Source organism: Hyaena hyaena, unplaced genomic scaffold (genome assembly GCF_003009895.1).
Source record: "Hyaena hyaena isolate Hyena2069 unplaced genomic scaffold, ASM300989v1 scaffold_1478, whole genome shotgun sequence".
NCBI classification, from domain to species: domain Eukaryota; kingdom Metazoa; phylum Chordata; class Mammalia; order Carnivora; family Hyaenidae; genus Hyaena; species Hyaena hyaena.
Window position 1 is genome coordinate 234,408 of NW_024082111.1, and position 21,254 is coordinate 255,661.

The window sequence follows — 21,254 nt, forward strand, 5'->3', positions numbered from 1 at the left end:
ATGTGGAGTCTTCTGTAATTTTGAAGGCTCACTCTCACAGTGAATCTCAAAGGACTTTTGCCAGAGGACTAGTTTTGGGGGGTGTTTTTGTTTTTTTTTTTAATTTCCATCCACTGCATATTGCTACTTTGGTAAATGAAAATGAAGTATTAGAAAAATTAAATTTTAGAGATCCAGAATAAAAGCCCCCCTCATTATAATAGACATAAAATGCCTAGCACATAGAAAAATAGAATGCTTTGTTGTCTAGGATTATCTGGTCATGAGCCAGTATGACCGGAGCACACGGAGCAGAGCAGAGAGCCCACGCACAGGTCTAACCACCTGCTCTCTTAAGCTTCATCTGAGAAGCGACTGAGAGCTGCCACGGTCTTCCTCACTGGGTAGAATAGCCATTACCCACTACTTGGAGAACAGTGGAAAAGGAAGGAAAGGCAGGGGGGAAATGGCAGCTTAGCCGCTGTGCCCCCAAGGATTATCAAGGGAGTCTATAAAATTGAAAAATTGAGACCAGTCTAAATATCCAAAAGAGGAAACGGACTAAGTTACGACAAAGGAGCCCAAAATACTGGTGCTCATTTTTACTTCTTTAGAAGTTGAGTTCATCAAATGGCGAAGGTGTTTTTCTGCTCCCAATATTCTGGCTCCCCTTGAACAGGAACCAGAAAAGCTTCCATATGATACTTTTTTTCCCTATTTACAGACTGTGAAACATCTGTTGTAGAACAGACTATATGTGGCTTGAAATGATAGATGAGGGAGAAGTTTGAGATAAAGAACAGGATAGAGAGAAACCCAGAGTTACATGGTCAGTTAATCTATAACAAAGGTGGCAGGAATATGCAATAGGAAAAAGACCGTCCCTTCAACAACTGGTGGTGGTGTTGGGAAAACTGGGCAGCTATAGGCAGAAGAATCAAATGGAACCACTTTCTTTCACCCCACACAAAATTAACTCAAATGAGTTAAAGACCTAAATATGAGAACCATAAAACTAAAATAAAACATAGGTACTGATCGCTTGGATGTTGGCCTTAGCAAATATTTAAGGATATGTCTCCTTAGGCAAGGGAAACAAAAGCAGGGAAAAAAACAACAACTACTGAGCCTTCATCAAAATAAAAAGCTTCTGCACAGCAAAGGAAAACTATCAACAAAACAAAAATGCAACCTATTGAAGATATTTGCAAGTGATCTATCCAATATCCAATAAGGGGTTAATATCCAAAATATATAAAGAACTGATAAAGCTCCACAAAAAAACAACCAGAAAAAAGCAACAGAGGTACTTAATAGTCATTTTTCCAAAGAAGACATACAGATGGACAGCAGACACATGAAAAGATACTCAACATCGCTCATCAGGAGAATGCAAATCACAACCACAATGGGACATCACCTTAGACCTGTCAGTATGCCTAGCATTAAAAGGACCAGATATAACAATGTTGGTGAGGATGTGGAAGAAACAGACCCCTCATGCACTGTTGGTGGGTATGCAAACTCGTGCAACCACAGTGGAAGATGGTATGGAGGTTTCTCAAAAAATTGAAAATAGAAATATCATGTGATCCAGTAATTGCACTGCTGGATATTTACCCAAAGAAAATGAAAAGATATGTACCCCTGTTTCTTTTAGCATTACTTACTATAGCCGAGGTACAGAGGCACCCCAAGTGTTCACCAATAGATGAATGGATAAAGGAGAGTGGTGTGTGTGTGTGTGTGTGTGTGTGTGTGTGTGTGTGTGTGTGTGTGTGTGAAATATACATAATATATATTAACACACATACACTCACACAGCCAGAAACAAGGATGAGATCTTGCCATTTGTTACAACATAGTTGGACCCAGAGGGTATTATGCTAAGTGAAATAAGTCAGAGAAAAATAAATCCCATAGGAGTTCACACATAACGTGGAATCTAAACACAAAAGAAGAAACAGAAACAGACTCAAATACAGAGAACAAACTGGTGGTTGCCAGAGGATGCGTGGGGCAATGGGAGTAATAGATAAAGGGGATTAAAAGGTACAAACTTCAGAATATGAAATAAATTACCGAGATTAAAAGTACAGCACGGGGAATACAGTTAATACTATAACATTATATGGTGGGCACTGAGTAATGTATGGAATTGTTGAACCAGTATTAAATGCCTGAAACTACCATAATATTGTATGTTGATCATACTTCAATTAAAACAGAAACCGGTGCTTTCTGAGGTGAGAAATACACATTTCTCTTAGAGTCTTGGCTGTATTTATTTATGTAATTTAAGAAAAGATTAACCCCCGCCCCCCAAAAAGCAACATAATCTGCAGAACTTCCCAATAGTGGAGATGAGGCCAGTAGTATAATATCTTTTACCTAAATCAATCCATGGCTTTTCTTTTGACTCACTTTACAAATACTCCCAGTCCAAGCCCCTTAGCACCCAAAAGGCAGTAATAGAGAACTGTGATCTGTGTTTCTGTGTTGAGAAAGCCTCAAGGCGATCATATGTTTACCCCACAGAACTTCACCATCAGATTTCTTTGCCAGAATGCCATCAAATCAAAGTGATCCCCATAGTTTCATTTTGACCAGGAATTCTAATGGACACTTTTGTATTTTTAATGAACAAAACAGAAAATTAAATATTTAATAAATTCATTGTGTTTGGTAAGGAAAATTCTTTCAAACCATGAGGTACCTGAAGGAAAAATACTTTTAGCATTTTTAGGGCCAGAACTGCCTGAGTAAACAAACACTGGTCTGTTGCATCAAAGGAATGGAACTTACCTGTGTTTCCACTTTATAAGGTCACATCTAAAGCTAAAACTTTGTGTTTCTTTTACATGAACAATCCTCTTTCTTCCTTCTTCAAACAGTCTCTAATAAGCTTTACAATAAAACCCACCAATATCATGAAACATTGACTCTGAAGTCCTGAAAGAGGAAAGAATTCCTAGGGAACAGAGCTGAATGCGTTAGTTAACAAGAGGAAGCCACGATGGTTGAAGGAACAAGTCTGCCTGAAACGAAAGATAGCCCAAGATATTTATTTTTGTATATATCATTTGAAATAGAAAGTACCTTTTGAGTGAACAATTGTAATATATCCATGCTGGAGTTTGCACTGTGCAGGCAATAAGAATGAAGTTTAGGAATAGGCAGAGACATGAAATAATGCCTAAGAAACTTTAAGGGAAAACAAGCCAGTTGTAAGATATAGAGAGAGAGAGAGACAGACAGACAGACAGGTTCATAGATGCCCAAGGCTAGAAGGATACAGCCTCAGTGTAACTACTCTTCCCTCTGGGGAGTAGGACCTGAGGGAGAATTTCACTGTTTACTTTATAAACAGACTTGAGTATCACTTCAATTCTAAAGAAGGATTTCTCCCTTTCGCAATGAAACCAAGCCCAAACGCCCACCCAATTTCTAAAAGGCAGTGGAAGTAGTGTCCTGAGCATCACCACACTGGACTGGATAGGCGCCACCCCACCAGAAGTTGCGTTGTGGACGGAAGCACCCCCAGTGGCCACAGGGCTGACTCTGCATCCCTAAACCAGAGAGGTGCCCGATGCTTCCCGGCAGCAGCTGAAGAAACCCAGGCTGGGATGTGAAACCGATGGCAGAGGGAGGGTTCCCTTGCCCCACGGTTTGACAGCAGGCTCCTGATAGGGCAGGTCTCAGCCTGGCTATCTCGCACTGCCCGGCTCCTCACCTTCATGTGATTTCTACCCCAAGGGGGGTGTGGCGTGCTATACGTGGGCCTCCGCCTCCTTCCGTACCCGGGACACCATGAAATGAAAAAGTACAGTGTGTATACCTTTTTAATTTTCTTAGATCACAATCTGAAAGGACGTTCTGTTGACAGAGCATACTATGTTCCCTGCGGCATCTTACGCACTGTTGCACGAGGCGGTACAATGGTCACAGCTTTATTTCAGCTCTTTCCGGAAGCAGAAAGGACTCTGTTGAATTATGATTAATATTCTGGAAGCAAAAACTTCAAATTAGTCTTCTGGGAAGACACAGGGCAGGATGATGGGCAGGTGTTTTTCAGAATCGCTAAAAAATGTTTACAGTTCGCTTGTTTAAAAACTGTGCCTGACCCACGCTGTGGCTGAGGGTTTTGCTAATGCCCACAGATGATGGAAACCTCACCCAAGGCCTCTGAGTGCTTGGCAGGGCTGGACTCCACACACAAAGGGCCAGGGCTTTATTTTCAGGCTTTATTTGTTCTTTAAAACAATTTTTTTTCACAGTTTAAAACATAACTTATAGCTTTACATTTCCAGTGGCCAACCTCTAGAATTTCATTTTTTTTTTTTTTTTTTAAATAGACAAAAAACACTTCGGACCCTGGAATCAAATACTTTCCACAAGAATGTTCAGGATGGAGGGAGCTTTCAAAGTGCAAAATAAAGAAATGGAAAGCCAGGGGGAAGAACTTCTTGGGAGCTTTGGGGCGGAGGCAGTTTAGTTTAAATTTGGGTTTACCCATGGAGGCCTCTCACTTCCATTTCTCCTTTTATTCTGGAGATTACCACCCCTGGCTTCTGACAAGCTGAGAAGTACAGTTCTGGAAAGCAGGTAGTATAAAAGAGCACACACAATGCTCCAGCAGCCGTCCAGATCCAAACGGGTTTCCTGCTGATGGGCTTTCTGTGAGAAAGACAAGAAAGAACTAATCAGATTATCCTTGACCCCCTTTTTACTTCAGTACTCTTCTTCATGCTAGCGGGGACGTGTCTGAGGAACCCGTCCCTGCAGGGGACTGGTCCCTCTGCTGCCTGGGGAAAAGGCACAGGTATGCGTGTTTACAGGTTGTGCCCAGGAGGTAGCCTGGGGTTTATTAGTCTTTCTCGAAGATCACAGAGCTCCTGTCTGACAACTCCGAAAGATCCCTTCTTGTAATCCCGGATTATTCACAGAAAGGCCTAACTTCTCCAGGCCGCCTATTTGCCACATGGGAAGTAGAAAAGATGTGGACTCTGGGGACTTAAAGAGAAGAGAGGGGCACCTAGTGGAACAGTCGGTTAAGCATGGCACTTCGGCTCAGGTCATGATCTCATGGTTCATGAGTTCATACCCCAACTCGGGCTGTGTGCTGTCAGCACAGAGCCCATTTTGAATCTTCTGTCTCCCTCTTTCTCTGCCCCTCCCCCCACCTCTCTCTCTCTCTCAAAAACAAACTTTTTTTTTTTTTTAAAGAGAAGAGAAGGGCGGGGCGCCTGGGTGGCTTAGTCGGTTAAGCGTCCGACTTTCGCTTAGGTCATGATCTCGCGGTTCGTGGGTTCGAGCCCCGCATCGGGCTCTGTGCTGACTGCCAGCTCAGAGCCTGGAGCCTATTTCAGAGTCTGTGTCTCCCTCTCTCTCTGACCCTCCCCTGCTCACACTGTCTCTCTCTCTCTCTCCTAGAAATAAATAAAAATATTTAAAATAAATAAATAATTAAAAAAATAAGGAGAAGAGAAGGGAATGCTCTCCCTCTCCTTCACGTTTGCATGGGTGAATTTGCAGGTGGAGGCTCAGGACACAGCACCCAACCTCAGTCTCCACCGTAACTGGGATGGTGCGTTTAGTCTGTAGCTAAGAATGTCTGAGAGAGAAAGGATAATGAAAATAAATTCTGCCTACTTTAGAGCTTGCCAAATGGAAGTCGGGGTGGAGAAACTTTCAAGTAAACACAGTGACTAATAAGCTGAGAGCCTAAGAGCCCAGGCCAGTTGTGCTCCAGTCCCCAGGTCCCCCTGGAGCCCCGTACACCAGAGCATGTTATCAATTTGCAGCACTCAGGAGAGTGCTTTGCTTCCCAGATCCTTGAAGAATCCTCCTGCTTTTCTGAAATTGCTCGGTGAGCCCTGTGGTACCGTAGGCTTCACCTGATACCCCCCCCCGCCCCCCCGGACTGTGAGGTAGGTGAGCACCAAGTGTTCCTATGCCCACTTGGGAGAGAGCAAGGGCCTGACTTGATACAAAGTGTTGGTGACAGAGGGGCATTGCTCACCAGGCAGGCTCGCTTTCGCTTTCACAGGGACCAGAACCCGGCTTGTCAGGAAGCCGTTGGGGGGCCAGCGGCTGCCCACAGTAGAGATGAACGTCTGTGTGCCTCACACTGGCCTACGTGGGGGCCAGAGGAGGGAAAATCCAATTCATGTCGGGCTAAGAGAGGAAGAGATAGGTAATTTCTCCCTGCTCCTTGCTTCAGACACTAGTCCCTTGGGAACAAGTGGAGCCCCTCTCCCTAACCAGGCCTACCCGGAGCCTGCTCTGAGCACCTCACTAGAGCCCAGGGGCAGCCTCTCAGTCTCTCTCCCCTGCTTGGCATGGAGATCATCTAAAAGCCTCGGGTTTTCTCACAGGAGTTCCGGCAGCAGAGGCTGGAGCGACCGGCCGAGCAGGAAGGAGCAGAGAGGGCCTGTCCAGTGCTGGCTGCACACTCGGCCTGGAGACACTCCGGCCTAGGCCGTGGAGACTCCTCCAGTGGCAACCCCCAGAGCCACAGCAGAGCCTAGCCAGCTGGCAGCCGGGCCAGCACGAGGCCACTGGCGCGGGTCTGCAAGGCCGTGGCCCGGACCCTCACGCAGGCTTCTCCTTGAACTTCCTGCAAGCACTAGAACGGGCTTTGTCCAATCCAGAGTCCTCAAGTCCATGCAGTCAACTGTGTTAACAACCGTCGGGAATGTGTGGCTACGGCAGGGGGGCAGGAGGCTCTGCGGGTGGACTGGCCCTGTTCGCGCCTTTTGTGGAAAATCCTGTCTTCCTCTTGAGGTAGGAATGTAACTGGGCGCAGCCTTGGCTAACACTCCACATCTTGCAGCTCAATCTCCTCAGTCGTGCTCTCTGCAAAGCAGAAGACAAGCCGGTCAGTTGCCAGTCAGCCACAGGTGGTTTCCTTGGAAGACCAGGATAATGCATACCACCTCCAGCCCTAAAAGCACGACTTGATTATCACAGGGCCCAGCGAATTACCTTTGAGTTTGTGTCTCCTCTTCCTCTGGAATTTGTATGCACACTTATTACAGACCCACATGAGGCTGATTAACAGTGCGGCCACAGCAGCGAGGAAAGCAAGGAAGACAGCGACAAAGTGGAGGTCTTCATAGAGGATCTCTACAGGGCGGGTAAGGCAAGGGGGAGAGAAGGTCTCTTCTAATATCATGAAGTGGCTCCCCCACATGCTGGCAGTTCAGAGAAGTGCCAGCTCCCCTCCCCCCGGGGCAGCCTTACCTGACACATGCAGGACGATGGTGCCAAACTGGCTGCTTCCCAAACGCTCCGTCACCGTGATGACATAGTAGCCGGAATCCCTCACGCCCACACTGAAGAGCTGGATGGAGCCATTGTCGAAAGTGCAGAGCCGGTCCTTGTGGCTCTGGGAGATGTTGGCCTGGGTGCCTGGCTTCCACTCCACGATCTTCTGTGCCCCCCAGTGGGAGGTATACTTCCATTCGATGGTGGGAACACCGTGGCAGGAGTACTCAACTGAGAGCAAGATGTCTTCTTCCACCGTGGCATTGATGGCGGACTGGGGGATGTACAGTGACACGCCCTGACCTGCAGGATGGAGTGCCAGGTGTGGGGCAACGTCTGTATGAACTTACAGGGAAGCAGACTTTCACGATTCGTTAATTTATGTAGCAAATATTTATTGAGTGCCTATCACATGCCAGGCTGTCTTCTAGGTTCTGGTGCGGGCATCACAGTGGTGAACGTTATGGACTGAATAACTGTACCCCACCATCACGAAAGTCCTATATTGGAGCCCCAACCTCCATGTGACTGTATTTGAAGATGGCAGCTGCTAAGGAGGTAATCAAGGTTATATGAGGTCATAAGGGCGGGGTCCTGATCCAATAGGATTATTGTCTTCATAAGAAGAAGACACCAGAGAGCTCTCTCTCTCTCTCATTACCTCTCCACAGGAATGCGAGGCGGAAATGAGAGAAAATGCTATGTGAGGTGCAGCGAGAAGCAGGAAGAGAGCTCTCACCAGAAACTGAACTGTGCTTAGAACCTGGATCTAGGACTTTCTATCGTCTGGAACTATGAGAAAATAAATTTCTGTTGCTTACGTCCCTCGGTCTGTGGTATTTTGTTATGGTCTAAGACTGTGAACAAGACCCAAGGGGACTGTTTACTGGATGAACTGTGAACCTCCCTGGCGGCTCCATTCTAAAAGGGAGGCACACAAGGATGAAATAAACAAATGAAGTCATTCTAGGTAATGACACGCACTTTAAAAACAATACAACAGGGCAGTAGTGACCAGAGGGGTAAAGGTGGCACTAGAGAGAATGGTCAGGAAAGACCTTGCGGAGGAGATGACTCTTCTTTTCTACTTAAATTTTTTCTTAAATTTACATCCATGTTACTAGGATATAGTACAATAATGATGTCAGGAATAGGATCCAGTGATTCATCCCCTACATGTAACACCCAGTGCTCTTCCCAACCAGTGCCCTCCTTAATGCCCATCACCATCTAGCCCATCCCCCCACGCACAGCCCCTTCAGCACGCCTGTTTGTTCTCTGTATTTAAGTCTCTTATGCTTTTATATTCTTTTTGCTTCCCTTCCCTTATCCTCATCTGTTTTATATCTTAAATTCCATATATGAGTGAAGCCCTAAGATACTTGTTTTTCTGACTAATTTCGCTTAGCATAATACCCTCTAGTTCCATCCACTAGTTGCAAATGGCAAGATTTCATTCTTTTTGATTGCTGAGTAATACTCCACTGTGTGTGTGTGTGTGTGTGTGTGTGTGTGTGTGTATGGGTTCTTTCCATACTACTGTTGATACCGCTGCTATAAACATTGGGGTACAAGTGCCCCTTCAAAACAGCACACCTGTATCCTTTGGATAAATACCTAGTAGGGCAATTGCTGGGTCACAGGGTAGTTCTGTTAACTTTCTGAGGAACTTCCACACTGTTTTCCAGAGTGGCTGCACCAGCTTGCATTCCTACCAGCAGTGCAAAAGGATTTGAGGAGATGACCTTTGAACGGAAACCTGAAGGACAGGCAGGCAACATGTGGAGACTTGAAGGAAGTGCGTGTCAGGAGGAGGGAGCGCGTGAAGAAACTGTGAGGGGTTGGTGAGTGCTGATGTGTCTGAGGGACAAAAGGAAGGCCAGCATGCCCAGATGCAGTGGGGAAAGACAGAGGTGAGGCTGGAGAGCTGGCAGGACACAGGCCACGATGTGAGGGTCTGGAGTGGGGTTCATTCACGGCTAATGGGAACCACAGGAGGGCTCGGGCGGGAGGGGACATTCTCCAGCAAGCTTGAGAATGTCTGCTGTGGAGAACATTCTGGGGGAAAGGGGATAAGCCCAGATGCAGGAAGAGCAAGCCGGGGCTGCTGCAGGCGACAGATAAGACATGGAGGTGTAGGGATGCCTGGGTGGCTCACTCAGTTAAGTGCCGGACTTCAGCTCAGGTCATGATCTCATGGTCTGTGGGTTTGAGCCCCGTCGAGCTCTATGCTGACAGCTGAGAGCCTGGAGCCTACTTCGAATTGTGTCTCCCTCTCTCTCTGCCCCTTCCCTGCTCTCTCTCTCTCTCTCTTTCTCTCTGAAAAATAAACATTAGGGGGGCGCCTGGGTGGCTCAGTCAGTTAAGTGTCTGATTTCAGCCCAGGTCATGATCTCACCAGTTGTGGATTCGAGCCCTGCATCAGGCTCTGTGCTGACAGCTCAGAGCCTGGAGCCTGTTTCAGCTTCTGTGTCTCCCTCTCTCTCTGACCTTCCCCTGCTCATGCTGTCTCTCTCTCTCTCTCAGAAATAAATAAAACATTAAAAAATGTAAAATAAAATAAACAAACAAACATTAGGGGCACCTGGGTGGCTCAGTTGGTTAAGTGTCCACCTTCAGCTCAGGTCATGATCTCATGGTTTGTGGCTTTGAGCCCCGCATTGGACTCTGTGCTGACAGCTCAGAGCCTCGCTCTTGCTTCAGATTCTGCATCTCCCTCTCTCTCTGCCCCTCCCCTACTCACACTCTGTCTCTCTCTCAAAAATAAATAAAACATTAAAAAAAATAAAAAAAAAGTTTTTAAAGAGATGGAGATGTAGCCTCACTGGGTGTCACTGGTGGTCAGATTCAGGATATGTATTTGGAAGCAGGGAGGAGAAGCATGCCGATGAACTAGATGCGGGAGGGGTGAGGCAAAGAGGCGTCAAGCAGAGGCTTCTGGGCAAGTGTGTCATAGTGCCGTTGACTAAGGTCATATATATATGCCATCATACATGTCGTAAGGGGTGCCATGCACAGGCCCTATGCAACCACTCTGCACAAATCGTCTCGTTAATGTCTCACACACAACCTACTGCAATTCTGTCGAGAATGGAGCAAAACCTGTAGACAGGACAAACTAGCTTGTCCAAGTTCATTCCGCAAGGCTGAGAGTCTCACAAGGGCCGCGCTGGCTCCGAAGTACACACAATCTCTAGGCTCAAATCAGTCATCAGTGGTTGGCAGTGGAGAGCACAGAATGTGACAAATGCCCCCACACCCTCCCCGAGAAGACCGGTCAGAGCTGGCCAGCCACTGGATAACGAACAGGGCAGGATTTATCCTTGGAGCCCATCCCCTGGCTTCCACCCTCCACTTCCTGTTTGGCCCCCTCAATCTCTGGGTGTCCAGGTGCCCCAAGGCCCCTGCTGTGTGGCTCCAGGTAACCACACCTGTTAACTTTTCCAGGCCTTTCTCACTGCCATCTCCCATCCCCAGCACTTTCCAGTAGTGTGCCTCTCCTAAAGGCTTTGGCTAGGTGACACGAAATAATGCTGAAACACTGGGAGGTAATAATGGTTTCCAGGGGTTACAACCACCGTGTAACAGAAATACATTTTCTCCCAACTCTGGGTTTTAAAACATGTTAAATTCACAGAAACGTTGAAAGGCAAGTACAATGAATGTGTACCCTCTCCTTAATTCACTAATTATTAACATTTTGCCACATTTGCTCCCTATCTCTCGGGAAGAAAACAGAGGTCAAATTCCAGGTCAGCCCTTAGAGGGCAGGACTTCTGTATTTTCTTCATCTTTGTGTCTCCCAACACAATTCCTGACACATAGGGATTGGTAAGTAAATCTCTGTTGAGTGAATGAGTGAATGAGTGAACGGCAAAATACTTCTGGCAACAAGAAGGGTGAGCTTTCCTGATAGAAACGTTGCTGCTAAAGTGGTTTGAAAAATTAGCACATTTAAAAGGTGACACACAAGTAGGAAAGAGAACTATAAGTTAGGCAAGACTTCACGTGCCTAATAATGCATTCTTACTATAATGCATTCTATGCGCTTACCAAGCCTCCCCTAACTTTTTACATGAGTCACCAACATGCCCATGGAGCTAGGAAATGGAAAGGATGGGAATTAAGTGCAGTTTGTCTTATTCAAAGCTCTTTGTTTTCCCCTAAAGCCACCACCAAAACATTAAAAATATTAAATGAATTCCATAACTGCTGAATATAGAATATATAGAAATCTGTTGCATTTCTACACACTATGATAAAGTAGCACAAATAGAAATTAAGAAAACATTCCATTTACAAAGACTAAAATACCTAGGGGTAAACCTAATCAGGGAGGTGAAAGACCTCAATGAAGAAATCAAGAAGGAAATAAAAACTATCTATAGAGACAAGAACAAAAACACAACAATCGAAAAATGTTTGGAAAACACACACACACACACACAGTGGAATAGTAGTCATAAAAAAGAATGAGATCTTGCCATTTGCGACAATACAGATGGACCTACAGGGTATGATGCTAAATGAAATAAGTCAGACAGAGAAATTCAAATACCAAATGATTTCACCTATAGGTAAAATTTGAAACACAAAACAAATGACCAAACAAAAAGTAGAAACAAGCCCATAAATACTGAGAAGAAATTGATAGTTTCCAGAGGGGAGGGTAAGGAGATGGGTAAAATGGGTGAAGGGCAGAGGAAGGTACAGGCTTGTAGGTACGGGCTAAGTCACAGGGATGAAAGGTACAGCACAGGGAATGTAGTCAATGCAATAGCATTGTATGGTGACAGATGGTGACTACACTTGTGGTGAGAACAGCATGACATAGAGACCTGTGCAATCTCACTGTGTTGTGTATGTGAAACTAGGGTAACATCTTACGTCAACTATACTTCCATTAAAAGAGCAAACATACAAAAAACTCTGTTTTTCCTACTTCACTTAGTGACGATTGTCTATTTATCTACGTTTTCAGATTCTCTGACCCCAAATATGAGCAGCTGGAATATGATTACCGTAAGATTTGGAGAACTATATTTAGAACTAGCGACAAATCTGCATTGCAACATATGTGTATTTCACGTACACTCATGTTAAACATAGTGGTCAAGGTTACTGCTAGATTAGTTTCCTGGGATAGTGCCAGTCCTTCTAGTACCCTTAGGGGCCTTCATTTTGAGCCCTTTAGGTACTCTGGTCCAAGAAATAGCAAAACTGAAAAGCAAACACACAAAAATAACGAGCCCAAGTGTTTGAGATGCTGATACAGCTGAAAATTGACCAACTAATCTTTGTTGGCTTCTGCATTTTCCTTTGACCATAGAAACCTCCTCCTGGGGTATCTGGCTGGCTCAGTCGGGGAAGCATGCAACTCTTGATCTCAGGACTGTGAGTTCAAGCCCCGCATTGAGTGAGAGATCACTAAAATAAATAAATAAACTTAAAATAAACAATAAAGATTTTAAAATTAAAACCTCCTCGTAATCAAACCAACCAGGCATTTAACCAGGTTTTTGGAACAAAGAGTTCCTCTTCCTATCTAGCTATAATAGGATGGAAAATTAACAGTTCTAAGAATTTAAAGACAAACTGCTTGTCACCTGTTTAAAAAGTCAAATTAATGAGTAATCGCCTCTGCGCCTCATGCTAAGATCATTCAGAACAAGTCTAGAGGCAGTAGCTAGACCAACACTCAGACCTGGCTCAAATGCTCTGTTCTAGGAGATTGGTGCAATACATCAGATTTCACTTGTAAAATGGATGCCAGGCAGCCATTAACAAGGATAAGTTTTGCACAGATGAGAAAAAGTATGTACAACATGTTACTAAGTTAAAAAAACAGATTTATAAAGGAGCCTAGTATGATCTTATTTATGTTTCTATAAATATGTACTTATTACAAACAGAAAAATGTACTAAGTTACGTTAACTGTCAACAGGGATTTCCCCTTAGAGGTTGGATGGCCATGGAATTTTATTTTCCAAATGATACATTTATATAATTTTTGAATTTCAGTTATTTATTGAATAACAAAATAAAAGGTATTCCAAAAAAATTTTTTAAGGTTCTCCTGATTAGACCAAGCAATCTGGTGGACAAAGTTTAAAGAAAGTTTAAAAGCTGACCTTGCTTTATATCTTCACTTGTTTTCTATGTTGAAAAGCAGAGAAGAACTAAATTCCACCCACTTCCCAGATGCAGATGCCTCCTTTAAGGAAGGAGTCACAGAATTAAAGATTTTAACAAGTAGAAGTCACTAGAACCTGAACCAAGGGGCTCCCTGAAAACCTGACTTCCTGGTACTGGGAAGACCCACTTAGAACTAATCAGAGGGAGGCGTGCCTCTGACTCTTGATTTCAGCCCAGGTCATGATCTCACAATTGGTGAAACTGAGCCCTGTGTCTGGGCTGACAGCACAGAACCTGCTTGGGATTCTCTCTCCCTCCCTCTCTCTGCCCCTCCACGGTGCACGCTTTCTCAAAATAAATAAACATTTTAAAAAAGAGACTAATCAGAAGGAAAGTACCAGCAGAAATCAGCTACCAGGTATGGGCTGGAATATACTACTCAGAATGGTTCCTTCCTTACTCCTTTTCTGACAAATCAATTACGGAGGTTGTATTTTGCTGCTTTAAAATACTGAGGATTTCGGATAGATCTATTTCCTGAAATCGCAGTAAAGGTCAATCCTATTCAGACCACAGTTTCGATGAACAAGGGTATCAACTGATAGACGGATGGCTGGTGGGGACTCTGGGTTTCAGGAGTCATGGAGGAGAGGCTTCATTGGGACAACTCACGTGATCTAGAAAGCCACTGGTGTAGCCAACGAGACCACGCGACGCGGCCGAGAGGCAGCAAGGGTTGCCGTCACCCACACTCAGCAGGCCGGTGAGCAGTAAACTGGAAGTCAGAAAGCCTACATCAGGGACACCGCTGGAGCCGGGCGCCAGGCGATGAAGCTCGCGACAAGAGGTGTGGTGGCGGCACATGGTGTGAGCAGACCCACGGGGGTCAACCTGGGGGTGGGGCGTCCGACCCATGGAGAAACGCCCTGTGGAGAAATCTTCTCACCTTTTCACCTTCGAGAGCCTCAGTGTCCTGTGATGTGGAACGAGGACGGGAAAGCCTCCAGACGAAGGCTGTGAGGCCGGGGTGACAGGTCAGGTGTGAGGCCCAGCAGGGCACAGCACTCAGACACCCGCGCTTGCTCTCCTCGGCTCAGGTCTGTGTCGCTAGCCTTGGGGTGACCAACCCTCTCAGTGTGCCCAGGAGTTTTCCCAGGATTGGGGAGTTTCAGTGTTAGAAGCAAACCAGGACTGCCTGAGACTCACAGAAATGTTCAAGAGCAAAGAGAAAATTCCAAGGTACACAAGAGCTGATTCCTGAGGCACCAAGGGGTGGAGTGCAGAGGCAAGGAAGGACCAAAGCCACTCTTCCCTTAATTCTCTGGCGTCCTAACGCATCTCCCACTGCACCCCCCCAGTCACTGAATGCCACCCCCAACCGCTATTGCGTTCTCTGCAGCAGGGCGCTGGCGAGCGGGTGCTGGCCTGGTGAACAGTATTATTATTATTATCCCCATTTGACAGAGCAGCAAATGTCAGTTTGCTGAGGTTACAGAATTTGTGCAATGTCACAGTAAAAGGCTGAGCTAAGAGTGAAATCCATTGTGCTTTTCAACTGTCCCGGTAACGAACCAGGAAGTGTGCAGGAGCCGGGGAAGGGAGAAGCCAGACACTCCGGAAAACGAAGCTGTGAGGCACCTGGGCAGCTCAGTTGGTCAAGCGTCCAACTCTTGATTTCAGCTCAGGTTCATAGGTTCTAGCCCCACCTTGGGCTCCACACCGATAGCACAGAGCCTAGAGCCTACTTGAGATTCCCTCTCTCTCTTTCTCTCTCTCTCTCTGCCTCTCTCACGCTCATGCCCTCTCTCCCTCAAAATAAATAAATAAACCTAAAAAGAAAAAGAAAAAGAAACAGAGCCTTGAAGAATAAAAATTTTGAATTCTGCGAGAGGGAGGAAGTGCCATCTGGCTGGGAGAACAGCGAACCCACCCAGGGAGGCAGGAAGGATCCTCAGCTCAGGCCCTGCTGAGTAAGAAGTGCAGGTGCCCAAGGAATCTGTAGCAAGCTGGAGATTATCTGAGGGAGTTAGCCCTCAGGCAGAGAGGACCTCAGATGGCATTTATTTCTATTTATTTTTTTTATTTTTAATTTAAAAAAAATTTTTTTTTTAATGTTTTATTTATTTCTAGGAGAGAGACAGCGTGAGCAGGGGAGGGTCAGAGAGAGAGGGAGTCACAGACTGAAACAGGCTCCAGGCTCTGAGCTGGCAGTCAGCACAGAGCCCGACGCGGGGCTCGAACCCACGAACCATGAGATCATGACCTAAGCGAAAGTCGGACGCTTAACCGACTAAGCCACCCAGGCACCCCGGCATTTCTTTTTAATTAATTAACTAATTAATATGTTTATTTTTGAGAGCGAGAGCGAGCATGAGTGGGGGAGGAGTAGAGAGAGAGGGAGATACAAAATCTGAAGCAGCCTCCAGGCTCTGAGCTGTCAGCACAGAGCCTTCTATGGGGCTTGAACCCACAAACCTGAGCCAAAGTTGGATGCTCAACTGACTGAGCCATCCAGGCACCGCTCAGATGGTATTTCAACAGAGGCACAGCATGACCTGGACTGGGCTTCCCAGAGGGCAATCTGGCAGCACATTAACACACATTGCTCACACTGCCTGCTGTCTGCCCCATGCACCTGGCCTACACACCTTCAGGGCAACCCACGACTGAGCCCAAACAGTCAGGAACAGCCCCAGGCACTGGCTCTGGTCTGCACTGGGGGGAGCAAGGCCAGCAGGAAGTGCACATGTGCACAGGTTTGCCTGGAACTCGTTTCCAGTCATCTCAAGAAGCCCCAGAGCCCAGCCCAGTGCCTGGCACTTTGTGGGCACTCACAATATACTGGAATGAACGAATAAAGGCATGTGTGCCCTGCCTGTCAAACTGCTGCCCCTTTGGAGTCAGCAGGAACAGGAAGATCTCTGCTGAGCTGAGAGAGACGCTGGTGAGGCCACCTTTCCCAGCCCCAAGTCTGCTGAGGGTCAAGTAGCTCAGAGGAGAAACAGCAGTTTTCAGCTGCAACTAAAATATTCACATTGCTGCCTAACTTGTGTCCTTCTCTTTTTTAATGTTTGTTTATTTTTGACAGAGAGAGACAGAGTGTGTGTGGGGGGGGAGGGTGCAGAGAGAGAGGGAGACACAGAATACAAAGCAGGTTCCAGGCCTCTGAGCTGTCAGCACAGAGCCAATGTGGGATTCGAACCCATGAACCACAAGATCATGACCTGAGCTGAAGTTGGATACTTGACCAACTGAGCCACCAATGCAGCCCTAACTTGTGCCATTCTTGAAACAAGTGAGCCTGGAATTTTGGAGACCATTCTATGGTAGGAGGCCAACACAGCAACCCTAAACATTGGCTTTTGGGTTTAGATGCCATGAATGGTGTTGAGGACGAACATGTGCCCAGGTTACAGGGTATCTATCCCTCCTGTTAGCTCAGGTAGGAACTCCCCCTCTCAGGGCCTGATTACTCAGGGACCAAAGCTCAGCTCACCCCTGATCATCCTGCTGTATGAGGAGTCACCCAGTTGTCAGCCAAATCCAAACAGTATGGACGGATGTAGGTTTAGGCAGAGACTTGCAGAGACTTGCAGAGTGCTCCCCTTCATCAGATTCCTGTAGCTGTACCCCAACCAAGAAAAGAAGAAAATCACTCCAAAATAGCAATAGCTGCCATACCAACTGTGGTATGCAATTATCAAAGCCCAGGACAACCCTGGCTGGGAAAGTTGAATGACTTGGCCACTATCAGCTGGGAAAGGTGAAGCAGCCTGATAACGTTATGCGGTCAGAAGCAGGATGAGGTTATACTTCAACGTTACTGTGGGGATTGTAAATGGGTGTAACCTTCTTGGAGGGCAATATGGTAAAATCTGTAAAAATAGTATTAGCACATACCTCTTGACCCAGAAATTCCACTTTTATGAACTGATCATACTCCAATAAGGGCACAAAAATGTATGCTTTTTTACTGAAGCACAGTGTAGTTGACCATAGTAGCAAAAGATTGGAGGCATCCTGTGTGCTCACTGGTAAGGGACCGGTAAGGGACACCAGGCTCTTACACTACTCATAACACTTCTGACACCAACTACTTGGAGTTAGCGCACACCCCACAGGTAAAGGACTCAGTCTTATGAGACCACCCCCATGTCAGACACCAAACACAAGTCCAGGCCTCCCATATTTCCTTTTTTAAAAATGTCGGAGAAGGGGGAGAGGAGGGAGCAGAGAGAAATGGAGATACATAATCCCAAGCAAGGTCCGCACTGTAAGCACAGAGCCCAAAGTGGGCCTTGACCTCACGAACCTTGAGATCAGGACCTAAGCTGAAATCAAGAGTTGGATGTTTAATCAACTGAGCCCCCCCAGGCGCCCCAGGCACTCCTGTACTTCTGACCAGCTGGCTATAAATCAGAGGTTTCCATCACCCCCTCCTCAGGTACAATAATTTTCTAAAATGGCTCACAGAATTCAGGAAAGCACTTTGCTATTATCTGTTTTTTGAAATAAAGGATATAACTCAGGAAGAAGGACACGGAAGAGATGAATAGGCAGGTGTGTGGGAAGGGGCGTGGAACCTCCATGCCCTCTCCGGGTGTGCCACCCTCCCAGCATGTTGTTGAGCTCGCCAATCCAGAAGCTCTCCAAGATTCTTCAGTGAGCATTTTGGGGGAAGTTCCCTTACTTGGGAAGAACTGATGAAATCACTGTTCTTTGGTTACTGACTTAATCCATAACCTATTTCCAGAGGCTGTAGTGGAAGGAGGGGAGAGGGCTGAAAGTTCTAACTCTAATCCCATGGTTAGCTACTCTACCAATCAGCCTTTATCTTCCAAATGTCACCTCATCGGCAAACAAAAAGATAGACTTATCACTCTGGGGGATTCCAAGGCTCTCAGTTAGCTTTTGTGTCAGGAACCACGGGGCAAGACCAAATATTATAACAGGAAGTGCTCCTGTCACCCAGTAAATGATTATGATATTAGGGACTCTGTGTCAGGAACCATGGAGGGGCGACCAGATAATGTATTTCTTACTGTGTCACAACTGGTCAAACAAAATTATCAATATTCATATTCTAGTACTACAGAGACATTTAAAGAATGAGATACATCTATATACACTGATATTCAGTTATCTCAGAAATAATGAAAAAGCATAAGGCAGAACAGTATATAGAGGATATTTCCATGTAAGTAACAATACGCATACACACACACACACGTAGGGTTATCCACATAACGACATAGAAAATCTCTGAAAGGATCTTGGCGACAGACTGGGTGTCTGGGGTGGAAGAAAGCCTTACACTTCACTTTATACCCTTTTGGACAGTTGGACTATTTTATCAAGGTTGTGAATTACTTAAAAAATAAAAATGGAATGATCCTAAAAATAATTATATTGTGTGCCAACCTGAGCCACAGATTTTTCACATTTGAAAATATTAGTAGTTCACATGCACTATCTCCACCTGGGAGGCAGGCAGGAGACTTGGGTTAATAGGCTTCACGGGTTGAGCGTCCACTCTTGATTTCAGCTCAAGTCATGATCTCAAGGTTCCTGAGATCAAGACTCCCCACCACATGCCCTCCTCAAAATAAATACATAAACTATTAAAAAGAAAAAAAGAACTATGCTTCACTTGCTTGCTTGATCATTACTTTACGGATGAGGACACAGGGGCCCAGAGGCACAAACTCTCAGCAACTAGAAAATCAGAGCTGAGGCCAGAACCCAAGGCACTTTCTTTTCTTGTAAGTGGGGGAGGGACCGGGAGAGTGAGATAGAGGCTCTGAAGCGGGCTCTGCGCTGACAGACTGACAAAAGTGAGCCTGATGTGGGGCTCGAACTCATGAACCCTGAGATCATAACCTGAGCTGAAGTCAGACCCTCAGCTGACTGAGCCACTCAGGCGCCCCCGTTACCCAAGGCACTTTCCATGTCCCACAGCCGCCTCTAATAAAAGTAAAACACTGAGTACAGAGGTGGATTTTTACACTTCTTTTATATTTCCCCAAATTGCACATGGCTCAGTGCTGGTAGAGGCCCGTGAGGCCCATGTCACCAGAGGCAACAGTCCTGAGCTGGGCTTGCCGGTACAGGGGGCTGCTAGCCACCCATGTAGCGACTGGGCACTTGGAATTGGCCCGTCCAAACTGAAATGTGGCCTAAGTGTACATACATCCCGGATTTTAAAGGCAGCATTTAGTATGTGAAACAGAATGCAAAATATCTCATGAGTAACTTTTTTACATTGACTACATGTTGAGATAATACCTTGAATATATTGGGTTAAAAATATATTGTTAAATTACACCTGTTTCTTTTTACCTTTTTGATGTGGCCACTAGAAAATTTAAAATTACATATATGGCTTGCATTATATTTCTTTTTAGACAGCACTGGTTTAGACAATCACTTCCCTTGAAGTTATTCTACCCCCTCCTCTAAACAGCATGAGAAATCCCCCAGTCTTTCTTTTTTTTTTTTTTTGAGACACAGACACAGACACAGACACACACACACACACACAGAGAGAGAGAGAGAGAGAGAGAGAGAGAAAGAGAGAGAGAGAGAATCCTAAGCAGGCTCCAACACTCAACACAGAACCCGACGCGGAGCTTGATCCCACAACTGTGAGATCATGATCTGAGCTGAAAGTTGGACGTTTAACCAACTGAGCCACCCAGGCACCCTTCTTCTTCATTCTTCAAACACATTGGCAGCTCTCCCGTGGGGCATGGCATCATTGTAAGTACCTCCATCAGCCCCCTGGACAAGCCGTCTAGCACCCTTGTCTACCAGAACATTCTCCCTCAGCCTCCAGTAAAGCAGCCCACTCTGACCACAGCCTTCTCTGATTACTGTTTACTCTTCAGCTGCTCCCACCGGCCTCTTGGGTCCTTCTCTTCCCACCCTTTCCACTTTTCGCCACCCATAATCCTCACTTCCCTCCCTAGCCATCCTGGGTTCCGTGGCCTGTCATGTTCCAAGCACTCTCGCCAGTTCTTTCAACACCACTGGCCTCTTGTGGTTTCATCATATCTGCCGAGTCTGAGTCCACAGATCTCTACTTCCTCTCTGCTCAAACCTGAGCAGCCAACCCTGCGGGAGAATGTCCCGCAACAGACCCCTCCAGAACAGTGCACGCGGTTTCCAGCACACATTCGTGATCCTCAAATTTGAGGGGGCCCTCCGTACTGCCAGCCTCACAGCGCTTTTTTTTGTGAATTTACTCCTTTTCCACAATTACTATGACCAATCCGATCTCTTTAGACGTCCAAATACCTCCTCATTCTCAGCAAATGGCCTTCTCCTCCTGGGCACGGCTGACTGACCCCCTCTCCTACCTGAAACACACCTGTGCCTTCTGGACTGCCACACTCGCCGGGGAATCCTGGGGTCCCTTCTGGCTCCTTCTCTGACCACAGAGTGGAAACTCCGCAGGCTTCCTCAGAGGCTGAGAAGGCACACCTGCCTGGCGGAGCCGGGGGCGGCACAGGAGGGCAGGATGCGGGCCCGGGAAGCACGGGGAAGGCCGCCCCACTCACACGCTGTGTAGCCAGAAGGCACAGGAGCTGTTAGGGTGGCACCACGCCCTGGCTGGGTGACTCCGCAAAGCCCTTTTTATCTCTCTGCCCCCTCCATTTCCTCATCTGTGATTAGGGACCATCAAGGCTTGGCTGTCCGTGATCCAATTAAAACAAACAAACAAAAAAACCCTTAAGGCTGTGAGAACCCGAGAGCCAGGAACATTTCCAAAGGGCCCAGAGGGAGCTCCCTTCCCTGATTTCTCACCCAAAGCCCTGATTCCAGGCCATGAGAATTCAATCCTGTCTCCTTCCAAGGACTGGGAGCCACG

General features: G+C 46.3%; 1 protein-coding gene and 1 long non-coding RNA gene across 2 annotated transcripts in view; both read right to left on the reverse strand.

Moving 5' to 3' along the window:
• Positions 1 to 4,328: 4,328 nt before the first annotated feature.
• LOC120225685 lies at positions 4,329 to 6,557 on the reverse strand. Its single transcript, XR_005526856.1, has 2 exons — positions 6,002 to 6,557; positions 4,329 to 4,656 (listed from the first exon to the last, which is right to left on the reverse strand). It is a non-coding gene; the product is annotated as an uncharacterized LOC120225685 (long non-coding RNA).
• Positions 6,558 to 6,560: 3 nt separating this feature from the next.
• The window catches only part of VSTM5 (V-set and transmembrane domain containing 5), a 29,855-nt gene continuing 15,161 nt past the window's right edge, over positions 6,561 to 21,254 (reverse strand). The window contains exons 2-4 of the mRNA XM_039223871.1: positions 7,225 to 7,551; positions 6,967 to 7,107; positions 6,561 to 6,837 (exon numbers count right to left, since the gene is read on the reverse strand). Coding sequence (XP_039079802.1) covers positions 6,794 to 6,837; positions 6,967 to 7,107; positions 7,225 to 7,551 — 512 coding nt within the window. The 3' untranslated portion in view covers positions 6,561 to 6,793. The remainder of the gene's footprint in view (positions 6,838 to 6,966; positions 7,108 to 7,224; positions 7,552 to 21,254) is intronic.